Here is a 25,221-nt window from a genome sequence, read left to right as displayed (position 1 = left end):
ATTTCACCTAAAATCCAAATTTCAGACACAACTGCCCTCAGAATGGTGACAGCAATTTTATTCCAAGTACAAGAAGTAAAAGAAGCCTCCTCTTCGTTATTTAGAATATAGTTACTGAGCTCTGTATTCCCCTTGCAAACAGAGGAGAAGCAAAACCCAACTTACTTTAAATCATCAATAACTTTAGCTTGCTCATTGAGCTCTCTAATATCGACCAAGCGTTTCACAAATTTTCTTCCTCGCTGTTCTCCAGTCTGGATACTAGAAGCTCCCTGTCGTCGGTGATCAACAATCTCCTGTTTAAAATAAAATTTAATTAAAGCTTTCATAAAAAAATCAGACATTAATATGATCTAACAAGCAAAGTGAATTTCACACCTTAAAATTTGGATTAGTGCATGCAAAACAATCAGTTTCATTTCATAAGGCATCTGATTGGATTTTTTTCCAGTGATCCAAACCCCATCATTCAGTTAGACACGCTGTAACTACTACATACATGTCCCCATGAGCAGGATCTGCCTGCTTTCATATGTGATCTGCTAGACTGAGGAGAATCACACTTCGCTGACCCCAACAGATATTCTACAGGAACAGAGTATCGATGGTTTGGGGGGCTCAAACCCAGCAGGTGATTTACAATCCGCTGCCCAAGTGTTAACTTGCGTGCATCTCCACATAATGAACCTCCATCTGATTTCTGAACAACAAACAGGAACATGAGTGTTGTGGGACAATGTTTGCACTGTTGGCAAGCAAGAAACATTTAAGACAGCCATAAAATGCTTTTATGTGAAACCAAAAAGCAAGGTCAGCAGCATATCAGGTAGAAGTATCAAAAAAGATTTTGTTTCTAATTTGCTTATGTTAGCAAGTTAATCTGTCAAATAAACCTATCTAGAGCCACAGATGTTCCAATTCAGGTACCTGAAGTTAGGTATTGTGTCTCCATATTTTCAAATCCAGGTTGATTATTTCTGCATAACATTGGCAGAAATACAATCTGTCCTTTCTGCCCTTTGAAATATGTAGTTAGAAAACTTAACACACAAACTTCTTTGATTTGCAACAGGAGTTACATGAGCTATAAGAAGTATCATGCTGGACTCAAGACAAATCTTTGCATTTGACTGAAGATTTCCAATTACTAGCACTTATTTTGGTTGATTCACTTACTGTATGTATAGTGGGAGACATAGCGTCAACTTCATCCTCATCTGAAAGGTCAGCTATGTTCACAGAGTTGAGGTCAGCAATATCATCTATATCTTCTTCTCCTGTCAACGTTGTGAGGGTGTTGCCTAAGGCATTCAGTCTTTTCCCAATGTTTGGATCCATGTGGACATCAATACCACACATCTTCCATAACACATTCAGTGTCCATGTTCCAGCACTACTACTTTCTGCATTAAAAAAAAAAAAAGTTTAACCATGTTTAAGTTTCTTGGTGTTTTTTTTTTTTTTTAAAATCCCCCACACTGACTTATGTATTGGTTAGCTAAGACAATGTTTATCAGTTACAAAGAACTGCCTTTTCTGCCCACTCCAAGAAAAACAAACAGCACAACTGAAATGGTTGCTGGAAGTACTTCACAGCTACAACATCAGTATTTCTTTAAGAAGTGATGTACGCAGGCTAACTTAATTAAAATACATGCCTTGCAGCCAAGCTGATGACCTGGACCATCTCAAACTTCAGCTCTTACAATTGCAGCCACATATACTATTCCAGAACAGGATTTCTAACAGCAAGAAACCTAAAGGATGATTATCTGCTTATAAAATTCCTGACTTTTGTACAGTCTCAAGAAACAACAACATATTACCTGCTGCAGCCTGTCCTGTTGTCCTGGAGCACACTTCATATGTACCATCTGGCACAACACCTATATGAATCATATGAAGCGCATACACTAATTAGGTAGACAGTGAAAGTTACTTTAGACCAGCCCTATGAAATTCCACCTGTCTCTTGCCATTGGCAATTAAAGCATGAGTGTAGTTGGACAGAAGGTTTAATTTAATTTCCCATTAAATATATTTTCTTATTTAAAGTGAATCTACTTGGTAACATCCAATTCTATATCAACTTTATATTCCATTCCATTCTAGAATCTTCACCATAATGGAAGATATATATGTATATAGAAATGAAAACCATCTATATTAAACTATCAAAATTCACTGGGATCTTATGAAATAATATCAAAGCAACACATCCAACTATTCCAACATCTGTCAGACACTACCTGCATGCTTACAATCAGACATACAGCAACAAAGTTATTAATTAAAGGAAAATAGAAAGGAATACAACCTTTTAGATCCATATTATTTTGCTTTCAAAAGGCCAAAATTCTGTCTTTATCTTCTGGGGGGCAGGTTCAGTGCTTTTAAAAGTCACAGAAAAGGATGAAAGTGGATTTACACCTGAAATAATACTGCCCAGTATGAAATCACATTGACTTACATGCATTCATAACTAGATCTCCTCTTATTTCTGGTTTCCAGTCATCCCAACTTGTTTCAAAGCCATCAGCAAAACGGATACAGAAGTTTTTAAAATGACCTTTGCTAACTAAAGATTCTGAGGAGCAGGCAGTGATTAGCGTGCTTTCAATAGTCAGGACTAAAGCAGAGCCTGTGTCAAGATCTGCAGTGTGGTTAGACTGGAAAATAAAATCAGAGAGAATTTACTGGTCATTCCAATGTCCAAGTGATATAGTACATGTATTACATGCTTTTCATCTTTCCCCGTTAGAAAACTGATTCTCTTCTCATATTCCCTTCTTGTATGTCTGATATCTACAATTATGCAGAGACTTAAATACACAGGATTGACCGATTATTTTACAGTCCTTTGTACATGAAGGTCTGTAATTTTATTTAATTGCAAAAAAGCCTACATATTCCCTATTATAAAGCTGGACTTCTTTTGATCCAAGTACTGCAAATATTCTACATACAGCTTAAGCCAGAATGTATTTTTCATAATTTACTATAATTTGTAATACATAAAATTACATCTGTTTTGTCCATAGTTGCCAGACAGAAGATTCACAATCAAAATGTTATGTTATTATGACTTCTAGGCTATTGGCCTCATTACTCCTTTACATGTCTATGTATTATGATTATTTCCTTCTACATCATTAAAATGATTCATTCCTATTCTGGAGTTATTCCCCATTAAGACTACTCTCAATTCAACGTATGAACAGTCTCTGAATCCACAGTTTTCTCACAAAGTCCTTTAACATTATCTATCCTTATAATGCTCCACTGCTTTGTGTCTTTTTTTTTAACTGCTGTAAGTTTAATATTTTTAAACTGCTGGCAACGTAATATTTTCCATTTTATACTTAGGAGGTACAGATCACATATCCACCTTATCCATTACATTTCCCCAAAACATGCATGCCAACTGATACGAGTAATATAGTTCTTCTATAAGTAAGAACACCATTTCTGCTACAAGCAATGTCACTACTGCAATTATCAGTATACTCTGCATTGGTGTGATGAAAAGGTACATTTATGAACGTAAATGAAATGTACCACATACAAATGTCTATTCACATTGCTTTAGACATTTTGATTACCTGAGGAGTGTTTGTGATGGGCAGGCAAATTCCTAGGTCATTAACAGTCAGCTGAAGAAAGAGGGTACCAAAAGCCTGCGCAGAGGTTTGTTGGATTCCAGGCAACAAATCTACTACTTCTTTTGTGGCCATATGAATATCTTTATGTAAAGCCATTCTCTGTTCATTCCAGTTGTCATACGCAGCCTTGTAGTTCAGCCAAAACAGCACAGCTTTGTGAAGAAACCACAAATTGAGATACTTAAGTGAAATCAACACACATGAAAAAAGAAACTAGTTTCACTAAAGAAAGCTTTTTTTGTTTGTTTTTATATTTCTCCATTATTTTAAGACAGTGGATGTACAGCAATGGACACACACACATATATTCAGCATGTGGTGAAGAGTGTCATGCTGCAAACAAGATGGACAAAGCAAATAATTTAGCATCAGGGTTAACACATTAAAATACAGAAATCAGTGCTGTTCCCAGCATTATTAATTTGTCAAGATTTACAAAAGCAACTTCTTCCAAGAGATCTGAAAACTAATCATCTTAGCATAAGGACATTTTTTACATTAAGAACTATTAACCTCTTAACATGCAGTAAATCTCCGAAATTTCTCAGCTCCCTAACATTTTGATTTAACATGAAATATACTAAATCTCAAATAATCAAGCTATTTTGGAAAAAAAAAATTAATATATAGCTTCCTCAGTATGAAGACAAATTTATAGCAATTGTGTTTTCAATACCTCTATCAAAGGCCACAGGCTGAGCAAAAACAATGGGTCTGTTCAAAGTAATAAGCACAGCTTCCCTATCTGATGAGCCACTAATTTCTTCTCGGAGAGCATTTCTTAATCCAATTCTTGTCTTGAAATAGGCAACCTGATGAAAGTCTGAGCCAGCTTCTTCATAAACCTTAAAATGTTCAAAAAACGGGAAGGGGGAGGGGTTTGGAGCAGGGAAAAATTCAGGGACAGGGGATTAAAAATAATGAAATTACTGCATCTGAGAAAATGTAAAATTACAATAAGAAGATGTCTCCTTTCCCCCTTTTCTCTTTTAGGCTAAGTTCTTTTAAGAATATTAAATTTTCTTACATTAAATTGCAGTGTGATGCAGTGTAATTGCAGTGCAATTTTCCTTATTTATCATAAAATGTTAACTAAAATAACTACTTATATATCCAGATCCTCTACTGCAACAGTACATTTATAGCTTCTAAGATTTGCAGTTGTTTGTTTCTAGGCATCACAAAATACTTTAATATCATAGAATTAGTGATTCCAGGGTTAACAGTGGGTTTGAGAATACAAGAGATACAACTGTCAAACTAAGGCAAATAAACTAGGTCAAAATGCAGGTCTGGCCAGGCCTGGATCTTGTTGGCCAGACCTGCATCTTGTCTGATCTTATTATTTCATTTACGTGCCCTAAAAATAATAGCAATATCAACAAAAATTTTGAATTTGCCTCAGTAACAAGGCCATTATTGTTGTAAAGAGCTAGTAAGTTTTAAGATTTTAATAGCATGAAAAAAAAAATCAAAAAGAGCCCATACTTGACTCCTTCCATCTTTTAGGAAGGCTTGCTAATTCTTCTGAAAAGTCATCTTCAGTGTAATCTTGACTCAAGAACAAAATATGAGACAATATTCAGGAACTAAATTTCCACAACTGTGTGCTGCAGAATGCTTAAACATTTATGAATAAAAAGTAAAACAAAACACGGCAAAAACACCGAAAAATTAAGAACCAAAACCCTCCCTCCCCAGCTCCCCTACACTTTACACACACTTCACAGCCAAATTGAAAAAAAAAAAAAACCCAGCAGTTTAAGATAGCCTCTTGGCTTGGTTCTGTTTTTTTTAATTGCACACTATTAAGAACACCACACGCAAAGATGTTGGGCACTAACCTGATGTTTAACAATCTGTCCTAGTGCCAGATTTAAATCCACCTGGCATTTCCCAAATAGTTTGAGGTAGCTGCTACTTCCAGGCATTGCTTTGGTTTGCAGTCTGTTTGAAAGTTCAAGTTCTATCAATCCAGTTTCAAATCTCACAGCTCGCATTGAGGGAGTCGTAGCTGTCACTTGAATTCCCTAATGAATAAGGAAGGTGCAAAGTTATTAGGATCTGGCTCAGAGACATAAAGAGAAGGGAGAAAATTAAAAAACAAGCAACCCCAAAACAACAACAACAAAAACAAAACAAACAAACAAACAAAAACTTAACGAAACCCCCTTTTCACTGTGGAGCAAGACAACAGGACATAATCACTTTTGACAATGTAATGCCACTAAGCTATTTTAAAAGATTACAGGAACTAAACTCAAGGTCTTTTTCTTCATGCAGAGTATTCCTGATTCAGTAAGCTTTGAGGTAAAAACCCAAAAGCCATTAGTAGCATCTAGGACCACTGACTTGTCATCATAAGATTACCTTAAACTGTAGACTTAATGAGTAAAGAAGAATTTTTGGTTTTTCTCCATCAGTTGTGCCATCATGTTCATTCCAAAGAGGTATTGGCTGCTCCCCTCCTGTACATATTAAATACACACATTTCAAGTTTTAACAAAGAAAACATTTAAAACCAAATAGATATAAAAGAAGGTGACAGTGAAATAAAAGCCTCATTTTAAACAGTAACTAGCTGAAGGTTTATAAAAACAAATACAGTTTGTAGTATAAATTTTTATGACCTGTTCTGTTCATTAGCTAGCTTTTAACTGGTGCAACTTCACCTTAAGTAATTGGTACTTACCTGGGTTTTATGTAAGAATAATAAGCAATTAGTATTTTAGTGCAACAGAAACAATAATTATTAAAAACACCTTACTATATTACACTAACTGAAATTTTATAGCCAGGTGAGTTATTCTGAGGCAAGCCAGAAAGACAAAAACTATGTCCTGTCCCCACTGTTCCTCATTCAACACCCAGTACACTATGGACTGCTGGCCCCTGACCACAATCCTGCTGAATTACCACGGTATGAAAAGTAGCAGTCACATTTCAGAAACCATTAGGCTGCAATTAGCAACACAAATTTGTTATCTGGAAAAGCAAAGAACCAGCAATGGTAATAAATTCCTCACATAAAACCAGAGGAGAGTTCAAACTCTGGAGACTTGAGAAACATTGTAAACGAAAGCTAATATAGGTTTCCCGGTTTACCACTTTATGCTCCTCTATAAAACATGTTGTAATAGAATAATGACAGCTGTTGAAGGTTTATTCTCTACATAAGTCTTCTCTTACTACCCAATGCTAATATATTTTGCCTGGAACAAACATCAGGGTGTTTAAAATTTGTTTCATTTCATCCTTCAGGGATTCTGACATTTTCCATTTTCCTCACTGCATCTTCTAACTCCCTTGAGGTTATGTCATCTGGGCCTGCACATTTCTTTTATGTATGTTTGTATACATGAATATACATACACACACAGAGTAGATCAAGGGAGCATGTAGACACACACAAAGACACTCTTTCACTGAGCAACACTTTTATCTTTTCTCATGATGCTTCCAACTACTAATGATTTTTTTCTCCTAAAAAAAAAAGTTAATTTCTATAATAGCCTTTTAGGATAACTCAAAAATTCTTAAAATCAAACTATTTGAAGTTTCACATGCCTTTGAATATTTATTTACATTCTTCATCTGGTAACATTCTCTAACATACATCCTTCTTCCTTTAAAAACCTAACTAGAACTGATACTCCCTTCTTTGCCCTGGTTATTTTACTTGCTGTTTTACTTTTTATAATTACTTCTTCTATTATTACTTATTTAAGCTCCTGAGGAAAATTCACAGGAAAAAAAGAGGCTTATAAAAGGTGGAAGCAAGGACAGGCAGCCTGGGATGAATACAGGGATGTTGTCTGGGAAGTTAGGGACCAGGTTAGGAAAGCTAAGGCCCAGCTAGAGCTAAACTTGGCAAGGGATGTTACAGGAAGGGATTTTATAGGTATGTAGTGGCTAAAAAACAGACAAGGGACAATGCAGGCCCCCTCCAGAAGCTTTCAGGAGAACTGGCTACCCTGGATTTGGAGAAGGCTGAGGTTCTGAATGGCTTCTTTGCCTCAGTCTTCACTGGCAAAGGCTCTGACCGCAGCACCCGAGTCTTGGAAGGCGGATGCAGGGACTGTGAAAACCTAGACCTTGGGCCCACTGTAGGAGAGGATCTGGCTCAAGACCATCTTAAGAACCTGAACATGCACAAGTCCATGGGACCTGATGAGATCCATCCATGGGTCCTGAAGGAGCTGGTGAATGAAGTTCCTAAGCCACTGGCCACCATATTTGAAAAATCATGGCAGTCAGGTGAAGTTCCCAACGACTGGAAAAAGGGAAATATAACCCCCATTTTCAAGAAGGGAAAAATGGATGACCCAGGGAATTACAGACCAGTCAGTCTCGCCTCTGTGCGTGGCAAAATCTGGGAGCAGATTCTCTTGGAAGGCATGCTAGGGCACATGAAAAACAACAAGGTGCTTGGTGACAGCCAGCATGGCTTCACTAAGGGGAAATCCCGCCTGACCAATTTGATGGCCTCCTATGATGGGGCTACAGAACTGATAGACAGGGGTAGAGAAGTTGATGTCATCCACCTGGATTTGTGCAAAGCGTTCGACACTGTCCCCCTGGCATCCTTGTCTCTAAATTGGAGTGTCATCAATTTGATAGGTGGACCACTCAGTGGATAAAGAACTGGCTGGATGGCCGCACACAAAGAGTTGTGGTCAACGGCTCAATGTCCAGCTGGAGATCAGTAACGAGTGTTGTCCCTCAGGGATCGGTATTGGGACCGGTCTTGTTCAACATCTCTGTTGGTGACATGGACAGTGGGATTGAGTGCGCCCTCAGCAAGTTTGCCGATGACACCAAACTATGTGGTTCGGTTGATACGCTGGAGGGAAGGAATGTCATTCAGACGGACCTTGACACACTTGTGAGATGGGCTGATGCCAACCTTATGAAGTTTTAACCATGCCAAGTGCAAGGTCCTACACCTGGGTGGGAGCAATCCCAGGCACAGCTACAGGTTGGGCAGAGAAGAGATTCAGTGCAGACCTGCGGAGAAGGATTTGGGGGTGTCAGTCAATGAGAAAATGAACATGAGTCCAGAGGAGGGCCACAAAGATGATCAGGGGACTTGAGCACCTCCTGTATGAAGACAGGCTGAGAAAGTTGTGGTTGTTCAGCCTGGAGAAGAGAAGGCTGCATGGAGACCTCATAGCAGCCTTCCAGTATCTGAAGGGAGCCTATATTGGTGCTGGGGAGGGAGTCTTCATTAGGGACTGTAGTGATAGGACAAGGGGTAACGGGTTAAATCTTAAACAGAGAAGGTTAAGATTGCATATAAGGAAGAATTTCTTTACTGTAAGGGTGGTGAGGCACTGGAATGAGTTGCCCAGGGAGGTTGTGAATGCTCCATCCCTGGCAGTGTTCAAGGCCAGGTTGGACAGAGCCTTGGGTGGCATGGTTTAGTGTGAGGTGTCCCTGCCCATGGCAGGAGGGCTGGAACTGGGTGATCTTAAGGTTCTTTCCAACCCTAACTATTCTATGATTCTTAATAGACAGACAATACTTCTAATAAATTATTTGTAACAGTAAGAAATAGTGAGTGGACCTATTTTTAACTGCTATGTAAACTGTGATTTGGTCAGATGAGTTTTTGTGTAAGAAAATAAATATTTTGTAACTTTGGCTGTCTACTCAAATAGATGAGTGCACAAGTCTATGAAATTACAAAAGAGGCAGCATTGAGTGATTTTGCAACTGTTCTCTAATTGGGTTTTTAATGAAAACGTTATTTTTCTTCTGAAAATTGAGAACAGAAGATCAGCTTTAATGACTGAAATAAAAGTCTTTTCTGCAATATACAGTATGATACACAAAACAATCTAATGAATAGCCAAATACCTTTTTCTTACAGTAGTGAAACATGTAATCTGCAAAAAATCACAGAGCTAGGAAACAGGAAACACTAAGTAATACTAATATTGACACTATTTTCCTGAGACACAGCTTTTTCATTAAAAGAACGTGCTGACATTATTTTACAAAGTGCAATATCACGATCTGCATTTTATAGGTGAACAAAACGAATACAGAAAGTAACCCAGCCAAGGTCATGTCATACACACAGAGGCTAGTGACCTGAATAACATACAATCCTGCTTCCCAAGAAAACATCATTTTTTCTGATAGAGCTACAAAAATATCTATAGCCTATGTTATTACTTCAAACTCTAGCTCTGCTGGAGTGATAGATGTGAAATGATGGTGTCTGAAATCAACAGCTGATCCTGAGAACTACATAATGTTGCCATCAAATAAAGTTTAAGAATCTTACTTAAAGTTGGTTTAAGTATTCAGCTTACCTGAAACCTTCTGTATGACTTCATTTACTTCCTTCATGAACACTTTTTGCACAAATACTAAATGATTTAAAAGATCAGTTGTGAGATTATGTTCAAAGGAACCAACCTGCAGAAATAAAAAAATTTAAAACAAAACTTTACAACAGTTAGTATACCTATGTTTTCAAAACAATGCATTTTTGTGTTTTCAGGCATATCTTTTCAAGTCCAATTATACTGTTACTGTCATCAAAAATAGTACTAAATGTCTGTCTTGCAATTTTTCTGCTGTGAATGTCTATCAGAAAATTGAAGGACATAGTCACTATTATATGAAAAAGTTTAATCTCCTGCTTAAGCTTAGCTTAGACAAGAAAATGCAGGACTTGATTAAAGTTCATGGAAGTATGTGAAATGCTACTTAATTCCAGGTAATATATCATTATCAGAACAAAAGAGAAATGAACTGTCAACCTCTAAAAGCACATTATTCTACTCACTGTAGATGAGCAAGTACAGGTATTTTCTAAAACTGCTTAGACTTTGGTTTTGCCTTTGCTAAGTAGGCTTTCACTTTTGTTTTGCATGCCAAATTCAAGGAGTTTCTTTCTTTGCGTTGAGCAAAGAGTAGCACTTAATTAACATTCTCCCGTTAAGATGCAAACATCGGAAGTCTCAATCACAAACACGCTAGACTCTTTCTGACTAAAGGAATGTAGGTAATAGAAAAGCCTCACTTTTCCCCACCAAACTGGTTTCTTTCCAGCAGCCTCAATTTTCTCTCTATGAAAAATAACTGTAGAAATTGGTACACAAATAGAGCTGTGAGTAGAGTACTGTGTCAAACAGAAAAAATTATATAATTTGCTGGGATTATATATACGCTCTCCTAGCTATGAAACTGTCTAATAATGAAAAAAATGAAAGTTATAAAACATTAAAACAGTTTTTAAATCTCAGTATTCTTTTGCAAATTATGTTATCTGATGTATTAGCATAAGCTTTCAGTTTAAAATTACACTGAATCATCAGTATAACATACTTTGTCTACTTCACTGATAAGAATCATTGCCATTCTGAAACCAAGTTTCTAAACACATCTTCCTTATTTATTTGTACCAAGTAACACCTTCAAAATCCTTCAATACAGTGGTCTTCACTACTTAATATGTTGGTTTCTTATCAAACTAATGAGTGAGGAAGTTCTATTTCAGTGTCATGAAATTACAAATGCTGTATTTGGATCAACTTGTAAATCTGAGAGGTCTGGAGTAGTCAGATTATCAAAATAATATAAAGATGCACATACAGAAACATAACAGAATAGAAATAACAAGTGATCAAAGATGAACACTGTCTCCAACACCTACTTCAGCCACACATCGTAAGTAGTTCCCCTGTAGATAATAGCCCTGCTTAGCAGGTAGTTCATCTATGCTCCAAATTTGGTCTGAGTAAGTATCATGTTCTTCCATTATATATTTGCCTGACATAGTAACAGGAGGAAGGTTGAGACTTGCTGAAGGAGGAATGGTTGACATATCAGTGGCAGAAACTTTTGAAGTGAAGCGCAATCTGTGAATTGGAAGCTCAAAATTAAATCTAGTTTGGGCACCTGTAAAAGGAAGATGGGGAAAGAAAAGGTATGAGCTTGCAAAAAGAAATCTTGTTTATCCTTAAATTTTAAAACACGCTTGGAATTAAAAAGAAAAACCAACCAAACAAAAAAACCCTTCACAGGTCTTCACATTTAGAGCTATAAATGTCCACCCACATAGAAACATAGAATCACAGAATTCTGGGTTTTCTTAAATTTAAAAGAAAATGAGGATTTCACTGTAATTACATGGAGAAGGGAGTCATATAAACCACTTCATGCATACTGAGGCCCTGTAAGATTACTCTCAAGTAGTCTTACAAATCAGAATTAATCAAGGATCATAAACTGATTTAAGAGGGAAGCTTCCTGGAACTAATATATACATGAATGTCTATGTGTCTTCACCTGTTCTTGTACTCTGCCTCTAGGAACTTCATAGAACAACAGTGTAAATTCTCTGTTTGGCCCCATCTGACTGAAGTTCACATTCAAAATAATAAGCTGATGGCAAGATTCCAAGCTCTAGCTACAATTCAACAGAAATACCAGGTCCTCTTGGATACTTCTAGCAAGGCCAAACTAAAGCCATAATGGGACTTTACCTGTCATTCCATGACTTCTCATTCTTCCCATCTTATATTCCGCCTTTAGAGAGGGCAAGAGTGCTGCTCCAATAGCAATACCATCTATCATGGCACTGAATTTAAGAACTATAGGCTTCTTTTCTAAGCCTTCTGGCAGCTGTGGAAATTCATTTGTTTCAACAGGTGTTTGATTAATACTTGTTGGAGTCTTTTCAGAGGGCAAAGGAGTCGCAACATCTTCTTTGGCAGGCTGGGGCCTATTTACCAAGACAAAGATCATAAAAATACCTTTTGTTATTCTAACACAACGTATGGCTAGCCTGACTCTCCCACATCCATTCAAAGCAGCACAAGCTCCTGACTGGATGGCAACCACTGGCATTCAGATGTGCCATGCAAGCAGCACTTACGCAGTTGATGGTTGCCTGATGAGATCTGAAATCTGTTTGGAGAGCTGGTGAGAACTGCGCACCATCATGCTGTGCAGAGTGGCAGGGTGCTGAGGAATGTTGATGCTGATGGCTCCAACTTTGACTACAGCAGCATTGTTTGTTTTCAGCCCTCTCTGAGCACTATACAGGGCCTGAGATTTGGCAATACTGCATTTCACAACAGTTCTAACAGAAAAGGAAATAGGATTTATTCACATGTTTTTCAAATAGTTACAGTTTTACATTAAAATGGGGATTTAAGTGTTAGCTGAATTTTAAAGTATTCATATAAATTATTTGATTTAGGTAACAGACATTCCTCCTCTTTCACTTTACACACACAGATGCACTACATGCCACAAACAACTGCACTGCATTTAAAAGAACAACAAGTCATGCACTGTTATTCTTGCATAATGTAAGACCGTTTGAGTTTATACACACTAGGCTGCACATACACAGACAAATTTTCACACAGAGAAACAAATAAGCCTTCCATTTAAATTTCTTTTCAGGAATAATCTTGAACCATCCTTTTTGGAAGAAAACTTAAATCTGATCTTAGTATCCAAAAAGGTCAATGGAAGAAATACTTACTTAGCAATAAATACACAGCAAGTGATAAATGGGGTTGTGAATTAATACCGATGTTTAACTGACACATACTATTCCAAAATATGAAGTCTAAACTTTTTTTTATGTTAAGGAGGATATGTATGGTTCACAATGGTTACCCAAGATAAAAATACAGCTGCACAAAGTTGACAGTTTTTGATGTCAAAATGAAATTTTGGCATATCAGAATTCACTAAGCTTCTATTAGAAAGACATACACCAGGTAGCACATTAATGTTTCTCATCTAAGGTAAATTACTGGAGGATTACCCAATAGAAGTATGTTATTATGTAGCCAGCACAGACTATTACAGCCTCAAAGAGAAAGACAAATAGCTGTGAAGATACAGTATGAATGCATCTAGTATGCTAGAATGTCTGAAACATAAACACTATAAAATTGCAAGATTCAGTTAAAGTTTCTCAGTTACTGTATTTTAAGGACCATCACTAAAGTATCTACAGACAGTTTGGTTTCATGGTGAAAGCTACAATATTCTATGAATTTTCCTCCCTAAGTAATGTTTCTTCTGTGAAGTCTAATACAGAGCTCCTTATTCTGATGTTACAGTATCAACTAGAACAAAGCATCCCACGTGTGGAAATAAAAAACAAAAAAAATCAAACCCCAACATCATCCTGCTTTTAATGAAGATATACATGGCACTGTAATGAAACCACAGGCCTATCAACAGCAAATTCATTTACTGAAGCTCTAGAAACAGTTTTAGATTTTCACCACTGCACAAGACCTACAAGAAACCCAAAGCAGTTATAGATTAATATTTTAGGGTAGACTGCCAAGTCGAAACGATGTCAAAATATGTGAAGAATTTACACAAATATGAAGGAGGAAACAAATCTTAATTCACAAGTATTTTCAGAAAAACTTTCTACAAATAAGCATTACTCAAGAACGGGACAGACTTATTTTAATCCACCTCTTTAAAAGAAAAATACACGATTATTTCTCTGTTAATGTTTGCTTATTTCCTACTCGCTTCCTGCTTCCATTCTGACTGAACTATTGTGAAGCCAATAAAGAATACATTTTTTTCCCCACTTATAACACAAAATTCTACTACATCAGATATTCAAGCATCACAAGAACAACTTTTAATGTAAGGGAATCTGCAAGACCTCCTCCAGATCTGTACCAGACAGACAGTCTAATCTTCACCTATCCTTGTGCAGAAGCTAAAAGTAAGATTAAAGTTAAAGTCTGTACTGAATTTACAATCAATTCCAAACACATGAATTCATACCATTTGAAGCACTTCCTTAATTAAAAAAACAAATCCATAAAAAACCCAACTCATCAATTTAGATATTGCAGGAGGATCAGATTTCAGCAATATTAACTGTGATTCTTTGCCAAGGAATTTCCAGTAAATTAATTTTGCTGTCACTTATCTGGTCTACAAAGAGCCTACTTCCATGACAGAATGAAATGCAGAACAATTGTGAGGCTATACATTTATTTGGAATGAGCACTGCCCATGAGATGTCTGCAGTTGGCTTGCCTACGGTGCTATGCCATTGAATATTACTAAAATCTTTCATCAATATTTAAGTTATATACCAGTAATACATTCAGAAGTAATTTTATGCTCTTGCACAATAGAATCACAGAATGGCTTGGGTTGGAAGGGACTTTAAAGATCACCCACTTCCAACCCTCCTGCAGGGACACCCTCCACTAGACTAGTTTGCTCAAAGCCCCATCCAACCTGCAATTCCACAAATAAGCGCTCTCCAGACAAACTTGTGAAAAAAGTCTTTGTCCCAGTACAGAACTGGCTACAAGGCCACCACTCAACCTAATAGATTTTTGGGAATGTGAGAAAAAAAGGGAAACAGATGTCAGCTAGAGGCCTGTAACACACAAAGGAACTATCACAGCAAATCAGATGAAAATTCCTGCAGTGGCAGATACTTGGGGTATAAATAAAGTGATCCTTCCCTTAATTCTAGCTATCAAGAGTTTCCTTTTTGAGCCAGAGGCTGTGTGTTCAGGACTCACCACCAGATCCATCTCACATGGATCTGTTCAACTCTTTTAATCATTTATACTTTCATTGACCACATCACATGGCAATGAATTCAAGTATTCAGTGATGACCTATGCAAAAAAGTACTTTCTTATGTTGGTTTAATGTTGCTACCAGAAAAAAGGAGCAAAATAAAAAACCCTTAAGATTCTCTTTACATCACTTGCAGTTTTACAGTCCATCACCTCTCCTTCCAGAGCTACCATCTATAAGAACATTTGAAGTTAATCCCATACTTTCACAACATTGACTATATACAAATGCTGTAACAGATAACAAAATCAACCCAGGATCAGAATACTACTTTGGGAAAGGAAAGAGAAAAAAAATTAAGATTAAAAGACAGAAAGAAAAAAAGAGGAGCCTGACAACCTTTTGGCTACATAACGTTCCTTTTCAGAGTACTGCAGGGTCACTGCACAACAGGGCTTCTAGGTTGGCAACGCAACAATTCCCACCTTGACCACTACTGTAGTGAGACCCTCTAGATTTTAGCATCAGAACTAAGAAAGCAACTAGAAAGAAAAAGCTGCATCTTTTGTGAAAGACCTACACTTACACACATTGATCTAGGGGACATGAAGAGTGTCACCTTCATTAGCAGTAGAGGCACAGGCATAATGTTAAGGAAAACATTTTGTATTAGCATAAACTGATCAGAATGCCTGGCAATTAAACATAGCACAAAGGTAAAGAGACAAAAGAAATAGTCCTATTCATGCTGAAATCACAACAGGTACTATCTCTCTAAGCACTTCAGTTCCTTACCAGGTTCAAAGTACGTGTAAGTTGTCTGTTCATTTACATTTATGATCATATATTCACCTTATTAAACTAAGCATACAAGCAGATCTAAAGAACTTAACAGCCAGTGAAACCATTCCAACAGTATAGGAGGGACTGTATAGTATCTGTCCCTAAAGCTAGATTGTTAATATTTACAAGGGGTTTTTTTTGACAGATAGCAGGTTACATTAAAAGTTTATCTAGATAATAATAGATGTTAAACTAAAACGTATTCAAGAAATGTCTGCCTACACAATCACACACAGCAGGAACACAGCCATCAGCTGCACAACACAGTTAATTGCAAGACTATTAAACATAATAATATGACATACAGAAACTCTTGTTTGGCTGTGCTTGTAGGAGATGTAGGAAAATCCTCCAGTCTACAGATGAAGATTGAAGAGAAAGCAAGAAAAACAAAAAGCAAATAAAGAATAAACATTCATGCAAAATTAGTCAGTTAATTACTTGTAACCCACAATATGACACTTACTCTCAAATTTACCAAGGTGAAGGTTTTGCGTTTGTTAGAGTTTGGTGTTAAAGACTTATCATTGTTTTGCCCCCTGTCCTTTTGTACCCTTCCTGTATGAAAGCTCAGTAAGATTATGATGTAAAACAGACATGAAGAACCTCAGTCACCTTAAGAAACCCTACATAGCTGTCAGATTAGAATTTGTATTTATGCCTCTATAACACACTTATTAGAAGCGTTTTAGCTGAGGAAATTAATAAAATTCTGTATGCTTTAAGTTCTATATAGCATCTTGCAAACTAAACAGGAATTAAAAGGAGAAACTCAAGTCACATTATTTAGCCCCTTTTCTACATTAGTATTCTAAAACTGTATCACATACTGGGGTTTACCCAGCTAACCTCAAACCACATGAGGGTGATCTACATTATAAAGAGTTGTAGTTCAATTGTTGTTTTGCAACTCAAACATAAACAAGTTCGGTCAGAAATAAAGAAAAATAATGCATGCCCTTTCAGAGTTTGCAAACCTGACCAAAAAAAAAAAAGTAAAAATGTGGCTACTAAGCCAGTCATTTCAGATATTTATGCACAAAAAGTAATTCTCCTGCACACTCCTGCCAAGTTGTGTCAATTATATAAAGGGTGGAGATACAGAAGTGTAAAAATAACACAAAGAATCATGGGAGTTCTAAAATACCTCTATTAATGAAACAACATAGATCTTAAATGGGAATAATCAGCATCAGCACGTTAAATACTCCCTGAAAATCTTGTATGGTTTAATGGAATTTATAAGCTTCAAAAAGCAACTAGAAGCATAAGAGAAACGACGCATACAATGTAATAAATTTTCTATGCATACACCACATGGAACATAATTGGTGCAGAAAGCTCAGATTACATGACATTTAATTTATTTCTTCGTACAAGAAGGCCTGTCATGTACAACTCTTCAATCAGGTCGCTTACCCATTTACACTCTAATCATCCAATCATTTCTGATCTTACTAATATCTTTTATCAGAACTAGAAAGGAACAGGAGTATTTATACTCATGTAACTACGTCTAAGATTTGTGTGATTGGATGCCCTAAATGGAAACCTACTACTAACATTCACCATATTCCTTCTCAGTTTACTCAGACATGCCTTTCATAGAAAAGCCTCCTGTCAATGGGCACATGCAAATACAAGTCAAACTCAGGCCCAGTTCTGCAACAACCGCATAACTGCCACCAAACTCTGACTTCATGGATTCTGTCTTAAGACATATCACCAACACTTTTGCCATATTAAGCTACATACCTTTACTCAGCTGTCACTCATACCTGTGACACATTTGATACCACTTCTATGCACTTGACCAATATAAAATTTTTAAGCTTCATACTTACTGGATATTTGGAGTAATTCCCTCCAGCAGGACGATATTGACACCTCCTATGTGAGCAGTGGCACACGTCTCAGTCATCTTTTGATGTAGTACATCTTTAAGAAGAAAAGATACTTAACAGCATTTCATTCAAGTAAAATACTTCTAGGTATGCCTACTGCTTTCAAAAACAGTAGCAGGAAAATAACTGAAAAATTACTATTTCAGTAGTCCCATAAAGTAATATCAAATTTAAATTGTGACAAGAATGAAAATTTTAAAAATTAAAGGATAACTTGCATAAGTTTTTCCTTCACAGCATTTTCTGAAAATCTTGCATCCTTTTAAAATCCTTCAGCACCCTAGTAATAGTTTTCAAAAGAACTTGTTGAATGTTATTATACTATCTGTACACAGACATAATGTAAGTTATTTACATCTAAAACCTATTACACATGCAGATATAGGCACTGGTTATAGGTATGCACACAAATAAACATGTAAAGCTGCCACTGCATTTCATTAGAGTACATTTTAGCTTATCCCACCTTTCATTTTCTCCTTCAGGGTGAAACTGCCATGGATTCTCTTCAGTTCAGACTCCATGGTTAGTCCACCAATGTCTGCTTCCAGATGAGTTCGGTTTACCATGCCTATCCCAAAGACTATGAGAGTCACATGCTGTGGCTCTGAAGTCACCAGGCTGCGCTTCCTCTGTGCATCTCTGCCATTCTCCTGTTCATTCTCAAACACTACTCTACAAGCAGGTTCAGTTGGGCTTCGAACACCTACAAAAATACAAAGGAGTCACTTAAGGATCTGACCTATATTTGTATTTGAAACGAAAGATCATGTATCTTGCATATCAAGCAGACTCTTTAGGCAAATTATCTATGGATCACTTATTCCACTCCAGTAACATTGCAACTGAACCAAATCCAAGACATGGTGGGTAGAATAATGAGTGATGTGATTTCATTATTATTCAAAAATATATTCTTCTGTACATTCTATAAATACTCGTATTTATGTGATTTTATTGTCATACAATAAAAATGTGCTGACAGCGTTTTGTCCTATTGCTTTTTTTATCATTTCATAGCCAAAGGTTCTTACAATTTAGTTTTGGATGCACAAGTTTTCCTTTTCAACACTCAGAGCATAAAAACAATGTAAAAAAAATACCCTCTGTAGAGATATCACAGCTATGGATATGATATTCTGTGCATGAAAGATACTGCCCTCTTTTTAACAGACGCTCTCATTTGCAATTTTCTCAGTTTTTCATTCTTTAGTTAGAATAAGTCCAAAGAGAACATGCCTTACTAGGAACTGTACCATCCCTCCACATTTACAGCAATCTAAATTCACTAACAAAAAGTATGATGCTAAGTCAGGTCTCGTATTTACGTTGCTGTGCTAAAATACATTGGAAATAGAGAGCAATGATGACCCCAAACCTCAAAGCTTTTGGAGAAATTATGGCCCTAACGCCTGTAATTTTTTCTGGACTTCATCAAAATCAGTACTTCACCTTTTTTTCTCTCAAAGCTAGGTTTGTAGTTTATAGTTTTACTCAGTCATTCCCAGGGCCAGAAATTACGTCCATCAGGATCACTTATGCATGTGCTTATGTATGTTCACAGAATGAGAATATACAGCATTTCCACCAGCTGCTTGAAACAAAATAGTATGTAGGGAGGAACAAACTCAATCCACTCAACTCAATCACCCAGAAATGTTGACCTTTTAACACAGTCCCACGCTCAATAGAAATTCAGATTAACAGAGCTGCACAACAATACCTGAGTTTAAAACCAATCAATTAACACATATTTAACTAAGTCTAGGATTGAAATAATGAAAGCATACTATAAAGGCAGGAAAAGATTTTTTTTTTTCTTTTTCTTTTATACAACATCTTGGTGAAATAATTCCAAGCTCTCTCCCCCCACCCTCACCACTTGTCCCTCTGAATGAGTTAAATGGCATTGCGAACTTTCAAAAACCACCTTATGATCAAGCTTTAGAAGAGTACACTTGAGCTAAAGCAGACACTCTAAATTATTTGGATTCATGAACTAGTTTACCTGTTGGACCAAAAGTTTCAGAAGACTTTTCTAAAATCCCAGTTGGATCAGAAATGAGTGAATAGAAGTTCAACAGTTTGTACATATTTTGCCAGCACTCAGCAGAAGGTTCACTCTGTTCCGACACAGTAATAGAGTCGGAATCATCCATATGAATGGTCATGTGGTCAACTACATCTTTCGAACCTTTCCTGGACACTTTAGAAGTTCTTCTTTCTGACCTCCCCAAGGAATTCTTGTTTCGAGATTCTTTTTTATTGTTCTCATTGTTTGCTCGTTTGTTCTTGGTGTTGTTCACTCTGTTACCTCCATTAAGACTTCCTCGAGAGCTTCGGCTGAAGTCAGAAGAGCGGAAGTCTCTGTGTTTTCGGGTTTTAAAAGTAGGCGTTGGAGAGGCTGATCCAGCTGTGTATCTGCTAAGTTTGATGTCTGTCTGTGTAGCTTTGATATCATCAATCATTGTACTGAACTGATGAATAAGACGAACTAGTGCCATGTCTACATGCTGGCTTATGGACTGGCAAGAAATTGTAAAATTACAGTGGAAAGTATTATAATAGCGTTTATTCAAATCATGAAAAGAAAGGGCATTAGTGGAGTTATGAGGTGTGCACATGGATTTCTCCATTACAACAGCACTAATACTGAAAGTTTCCAACATCAGTGCTGGTTTGAATTCAAGAGGGGGAAGATTGACAGCTCCTTGCCTAAGGAAATTAAAAATACAAGTTATTACTTTTTTACTCAGTGGTAGATCTAACTTACATAATCCAACCTTTTATCCCCCTTAGGATATCACCTTCTTACCACAGTTCTAAATACAGCAAAAGAACTTTTATTCTTCCATACTGCATACTACTAACACAGTAATCATTCAGTTCGACGTTATTTTGGCACCCAATCTTTCCATCATAACCAAAAGCTTTACTCAAAATTGGTGGGGGGAAGATTCAGCATTTACACTGAAAGTAACAACCTCATTTACAGAATTAATTACAAAACAGTATTTAAGAGCCTCTCAAATGTCCCCTAAGATTATTCCCACCAGCTCTCCCTTCCTCAAACTCCAATTTTCAAAAGCAGCTGAGATGTAAACACTTAAAATTTCGAAACCTTTCTGTAAAAAGATTTAAAAAAATAATAATATTCTAACAGGAAAACGAAACTGGTACAATTAAAAGAATAAAGGGCTGCTCCTTATTCTATGGAAGTGCTTTGGAATTCCGTAACTCCACATGAAAAACCTATTTTCTGTTCTTTAACCAATATAACATGTTTTCAAATATCTCACAACATACCTTCGAGCTCGCTTGCTTTTTCTTTCCTTTGCTGTATCTGAATCAACAATATCTGCTCTTAGGCAGTCCAAAGTTCCTGAGAAGGAAAGGTACTCTCCAAAGTACATTCTATAGCAGAGTGGCATTGCATCCTGAGATTGAATTCCTGTGTAACTCAGAAGAGGTTTGAAAACAACCTACAAAACAAAACCCACTGATTTACTCCTTATTGTCCACATTATTCCTATAATCTCACTCCATCATTTGTTGATCTACGATATTTACAATGTCAGCTACATAATATCGAACATGTTTAAGTTTTATTGATAGTGCTGTAAAACAGAAAGTAAGGTGATAGAATCTTTATGGACTTTCTGAGTAAGAAGACTGACTACATAGCAATCTAGCATTGAATGCTTAGCTATGGGAGCTTCTGCATGTTCCCTTCAGTGAATGTACTCTGAATAACCAGGTTAATCTCATAAGTACTCTAATAGGTTCTTTGGAGTTACAAAAAAATGCCCTATTAATCACCATTCATAAAGTTTGTTATAGAACACGTCAGAGGTTTTCTGAGCTTTTCATTTTTGCATAGGAATGCATAGGAAGTGTGTACAAAACCAGGATAACATTTTCATCATTATAAGACCTCTTTTTTTTTTCTTAAGTCATATTTTGTCCCTGAAGAACTCCAAAACATATCAGCAAACCACACTTACCTGTGCATCTGCTAGCTGCACAGCAGGAAACCCCTGGTTCCCCTCTTCTACACCTGCAATGTCATCCTGACTGGTGCTGTGTTGTGAGTGTGTGCCATCCAGGGTGTTCTGGTCACTAGACAAAACTGTGTTGAAGTCTGAAGCAGAGGGTATAGTAGGAAGGTTGGGTGCCACACCTGAAAAATAAATACTCATGGAACACTAACACCACAGCAAATTTTACCACCACCAACTCTATTAATTCAGCAAGATTAGTTATATAGAAACACATGCCATACACATAGAAAATCAGAGCCCTAGCAGGTCTATAACCTCACAAAATTATCATTCAGTGTATAGAAACAGTCTGATATTGCTGAAACTGGTAATAGAGATATCCCAACTCATATCTGGACAGCACAAAAATATTTTGTTCTTTTTCTCCTCCTTTCCAAGGCCTTTTGCCTGTACTGCATTCTGCAGGGTACTTAACTCCTGTTTAAACTGAAATAGTCTATAGAATGAGTAGCTTATACCATCAATCAAAAGAAAGATTAGCTACAGTTGCAGATTCTTTTGGTTTTCAGTGTGCTATAAGCTTCTGGGTTTTACTAGTCCCAGTGCAAGATCCACTAATTAGATGCCTATAGATTAGTCTCTAGTCAGATATGGTCTTCATAAAAATTACTATGGACAGCCACTTCCCTACGGTTGTTCTACTCAAAAACGATCAGACTTGCAGAACAAAGGAAATGCTCAATCTCCTGCATCTTTAACCACCTTGAGACAGAGTTACTATGTCAGTATAAATTAATCCTGGTTCCCCAAAACTCAAGCTTGCAGTACTTAATCAAAGCACCATGACTACACACTTTCACAGAAAACTGGTTTGGATAGATCGGTGTCCAAGTTAAAATCACTAAGTCTTAATCACAGGAACATGTGCTTGTGAACAAACTGTTACAGTTTCAGTAGAAAAAAGTATTGCTTCTGGGAAGGGTTGGGTGAATAAAAATTTGAAAGCTATACTTCTACCCTGTGATTCTTTTTTTCAGAGAAACATTCCAATTTACAGAGAAGCCACACAAGTTAAGCAGTATGTACAACACAAAGATGTTTTGTAGTTTCATTTGTTCAATATTAAAAAAAAAATATAACAACATGTTGCTGCCTGAGATTAATATATTACTGTTTAAAGACTGTTAGTAGAAGAAACATTCAAATTCAGTGTTAGTGAAAAAGAAAATCAAGATATACACCTTTCAGGATTATGAGTGATGACAGGCTTACAAAAATAATAAGCAAGCCACAATAATTCGTTATGTATTTGTTTCTTTAACGCATTTAAGACTTTCAGTTATGTGTGTTTCCTTTTTTCCCTTCCCTTACACCAACTGATGACTTCCCATCCCTGAAGAACTATATACTCAAAATAGAGGTTTATGTTTAGTCTCAAAGCAGAACTGAGAAAGAGCAAGGATTCCAACCTATAAAATCTTTATTACAAAACCAGCACATGCAAATTAGATTAAAAATAATAAGATCCAAGGAACTCTGCAACTGAGGATGATTTTATGGTTTAACTGTGGACAGCTACACATGGGTTTGGAACCTATATTTACAGTTCCAAATATAAGATAAAGCTACATTTTTGGAGGCAGGGTGAGGGAAACGAAAACAATTTTGTTTAAATCATATTTGTTCATTTTCTGGTTTGCTGAAAATTCCCATAAGTAGCATTTACGTCTGTTAAATTTAAGTCCCTTGCTCAATTACTTTTAGAAAGAACATAGTAAACACAAAACAGCCAACCCAAAATCATCTCTTATACATCCAGCTGTAATTAGCAATACCTGTTGGAAGACTATTGTGTCCAGATTTGGTGGCTGGACTTTCCTGTACTACACTTCCTCTGTTGCCCACAGCATTTGACATCCAGTTATAGAAACTCACAGAAGATGGTTCAGACAGCAAAGGATGTTCAGATAACATGTCTGTGGCCACAGTATTTCCTATACAGATAAATCAGAAGCTTTAGCATTTTTTCCATCAAAATCAGCAAAAAACAGGAATGCAGCAATAATTTTACTGATGACTACTTCCTATACAAGTAAAGTCTAATCCTCAAAGTTTATTCCAGTAAAAATTATGCGTCAAATAGCTCTACAGGCACTACACCACAGAAGTTATACTATGACACTAATGAATGTTGTACTACAAGTGCTCATCGCTACGAGTAATTAGAGGAGACATTAAGAAACCAAAATACCTTTTTTTCTGAATAAAACTTCATTCCCTGACAGCAAAGGAGAGAGGTTTTAAACAAAATGAATGCGGTATCAAACTTATCTGGTTTTCTTTTTATAAACTATGATAATGCATTCTGAACAATAATACAGAACATTCAAATTTCAATGTGTGTATATCAAACTTCTACAAAACACATTCGTTCAAACCATTACTAAAAATATGTAAATCGTTATACAAAAATGAAGTTACTGTAACATTAGTTTCTGTCCACTTTCTAAGCTACTTACAAGGTAAAGAAAAAACACCAAATACAGAAAGATCATTTCCTTATTCATTCAAGAAGACTCATTTAAGTAGTTATGTATTATACTCTAAAATTAGTAAGGCTAAGTAAAAGTAAAATATTTTATTTACTTTGTTAGTTTTAATTTCTTTTCCCAATCTAATGCACTCGCTGTTTGTTTACAGGAAATGGTATGATATAGCAATATCTAGGAACTGCTATTAAAGCCTATGATTCTTATCTGGTGGGAGAGAGCGGGGAGGTGAAATGTTAAACAGAAATGATAACTTGCTGTGAAAATATAATACCTTTTCTAAATCATGAAAATAAAACCAATCCTTCTTTCACCTCCCTTTAGCTTACTGAAGCTGCATCATACCTGTTCTTGTTAAAGAACTACTTTTGACTGCAGTTGTACTTCTTTGAGGAGTCCCTTCCAACAGATTATGCAGGCTAGGAAAACTCCCAGTAAGATAGCTGAGCAGACTTTCTTTTCTTGGGCTTTCTTTGACTGCCACTCCAGAACGGCCAGCATGCACTGGTGAATCTGTAGCTGTGTCTCCACTAGTGTAGCTTAGGGAATGATATGGATGTATACCCTTGTGAAGAAAACAAAGAAACTAGTGAAGCACTGTGTAAATGGCAAATAGGAAGCAGCATTTGGTCTGAATATGAGAACACAATACCTACGAGATTCTCATTCCTGCAAACTTTCAGACAAGTAGCAGTTCATTTGATACAGG

The 25,221-nt window shown here is 36.5% G+C and overlaps 1 protein-coding gene across 1 annotated transcript in view; it reads right to left on the bottom strand.

The window, feature by feature from the left end:
- BLTP1 (bridge-like lipid transfer protein family member 1) overlaps positions 1-25,221 on the bottom strand; it is a 117,778-nt gene that overhangs the window by 26,059 nt on the left and 66,498 nt on the right. Inside the window, exons 42-60 of the mRNA XM_031043599.2 lie at positions 24,858-25,077; positions 23,799-23,957; positions 21,967-22,142; positions 21,269-21,444; positions 19,971-20,677; positions 18,429-18,668; positions 17,903-17,996; positions 12,556-12,762; positions 12,164-12,402; positions 11,332-11,576; positions 9,983-10,088; positions 6,033-6,130; positions 5,507-5,692; positions 4,339-4,507; positions 3,603-3,814; positions 2,471-2,669; positions 1,827-1,886; positions 1,177-1,403; positions 166-296 (exon numbers count right to left, since the gene is read on the bottom strand). Of these exons, the coding sequence (XP_030899459.1) occupies positions 166-296; positions 1,177-1,403; positions 1,827-1,886; positions 2,471-2,669; positions 3,603-3,814; positions 4,339-4,507; positions 5,507-5,692; positions 6,033-6,130; positions 9,983-10,088; positions 11,332-11,576; positions 12,164-12,402; positions 12,556-12,762; positions 17,903-17,996; positions 18,429-18,668; positions 19,971-20,677; positions 21,269-21,444; positions 21,967-22,142; positions 23,799-23,957; positions 24,858-25,077 (3,851 nt within the window). The remainder of the gene's footprint in view (positions 1-165; positions 297-1,176; positions 1,404-1,826; positions 1,887-2,470; positions 2,670-3,602; positions 3,815-4,338; positions 4,508-5,506; positions 5,693-6,032; positions 6,131-9,982; positions 10,089-11,331; positions 11,577-12,163; positions 12,403-12,555; positions 12,763-17,902; positions 17,997-18,428; positions 18,669-19,970; positions 20,678-21,268; positions 21,445-21,966; positions 22,143-23,798; positions 23,958-24,857; positions 25,078-25,221) is intronic.

This window comes from Melopsittacus undulatus, chromosome 5 (assembly GCF_012275295.1).
Source record: "Melopsittacus undulatus isolate bMelUnd1 chromosome 5, bMelUnd1.mat.Z, whole genome shotgun sequence".
Classification (NCBI taxonomy): Eukaryota; Metazoa; Chordata; class Aves; order Psittaciformes; family Psittaculidae; genus Melopsittacus; species Melopsittacus undulatus.
This window is presented reverse-complemented; position numbering and strand designations above follow the sequence as displayed.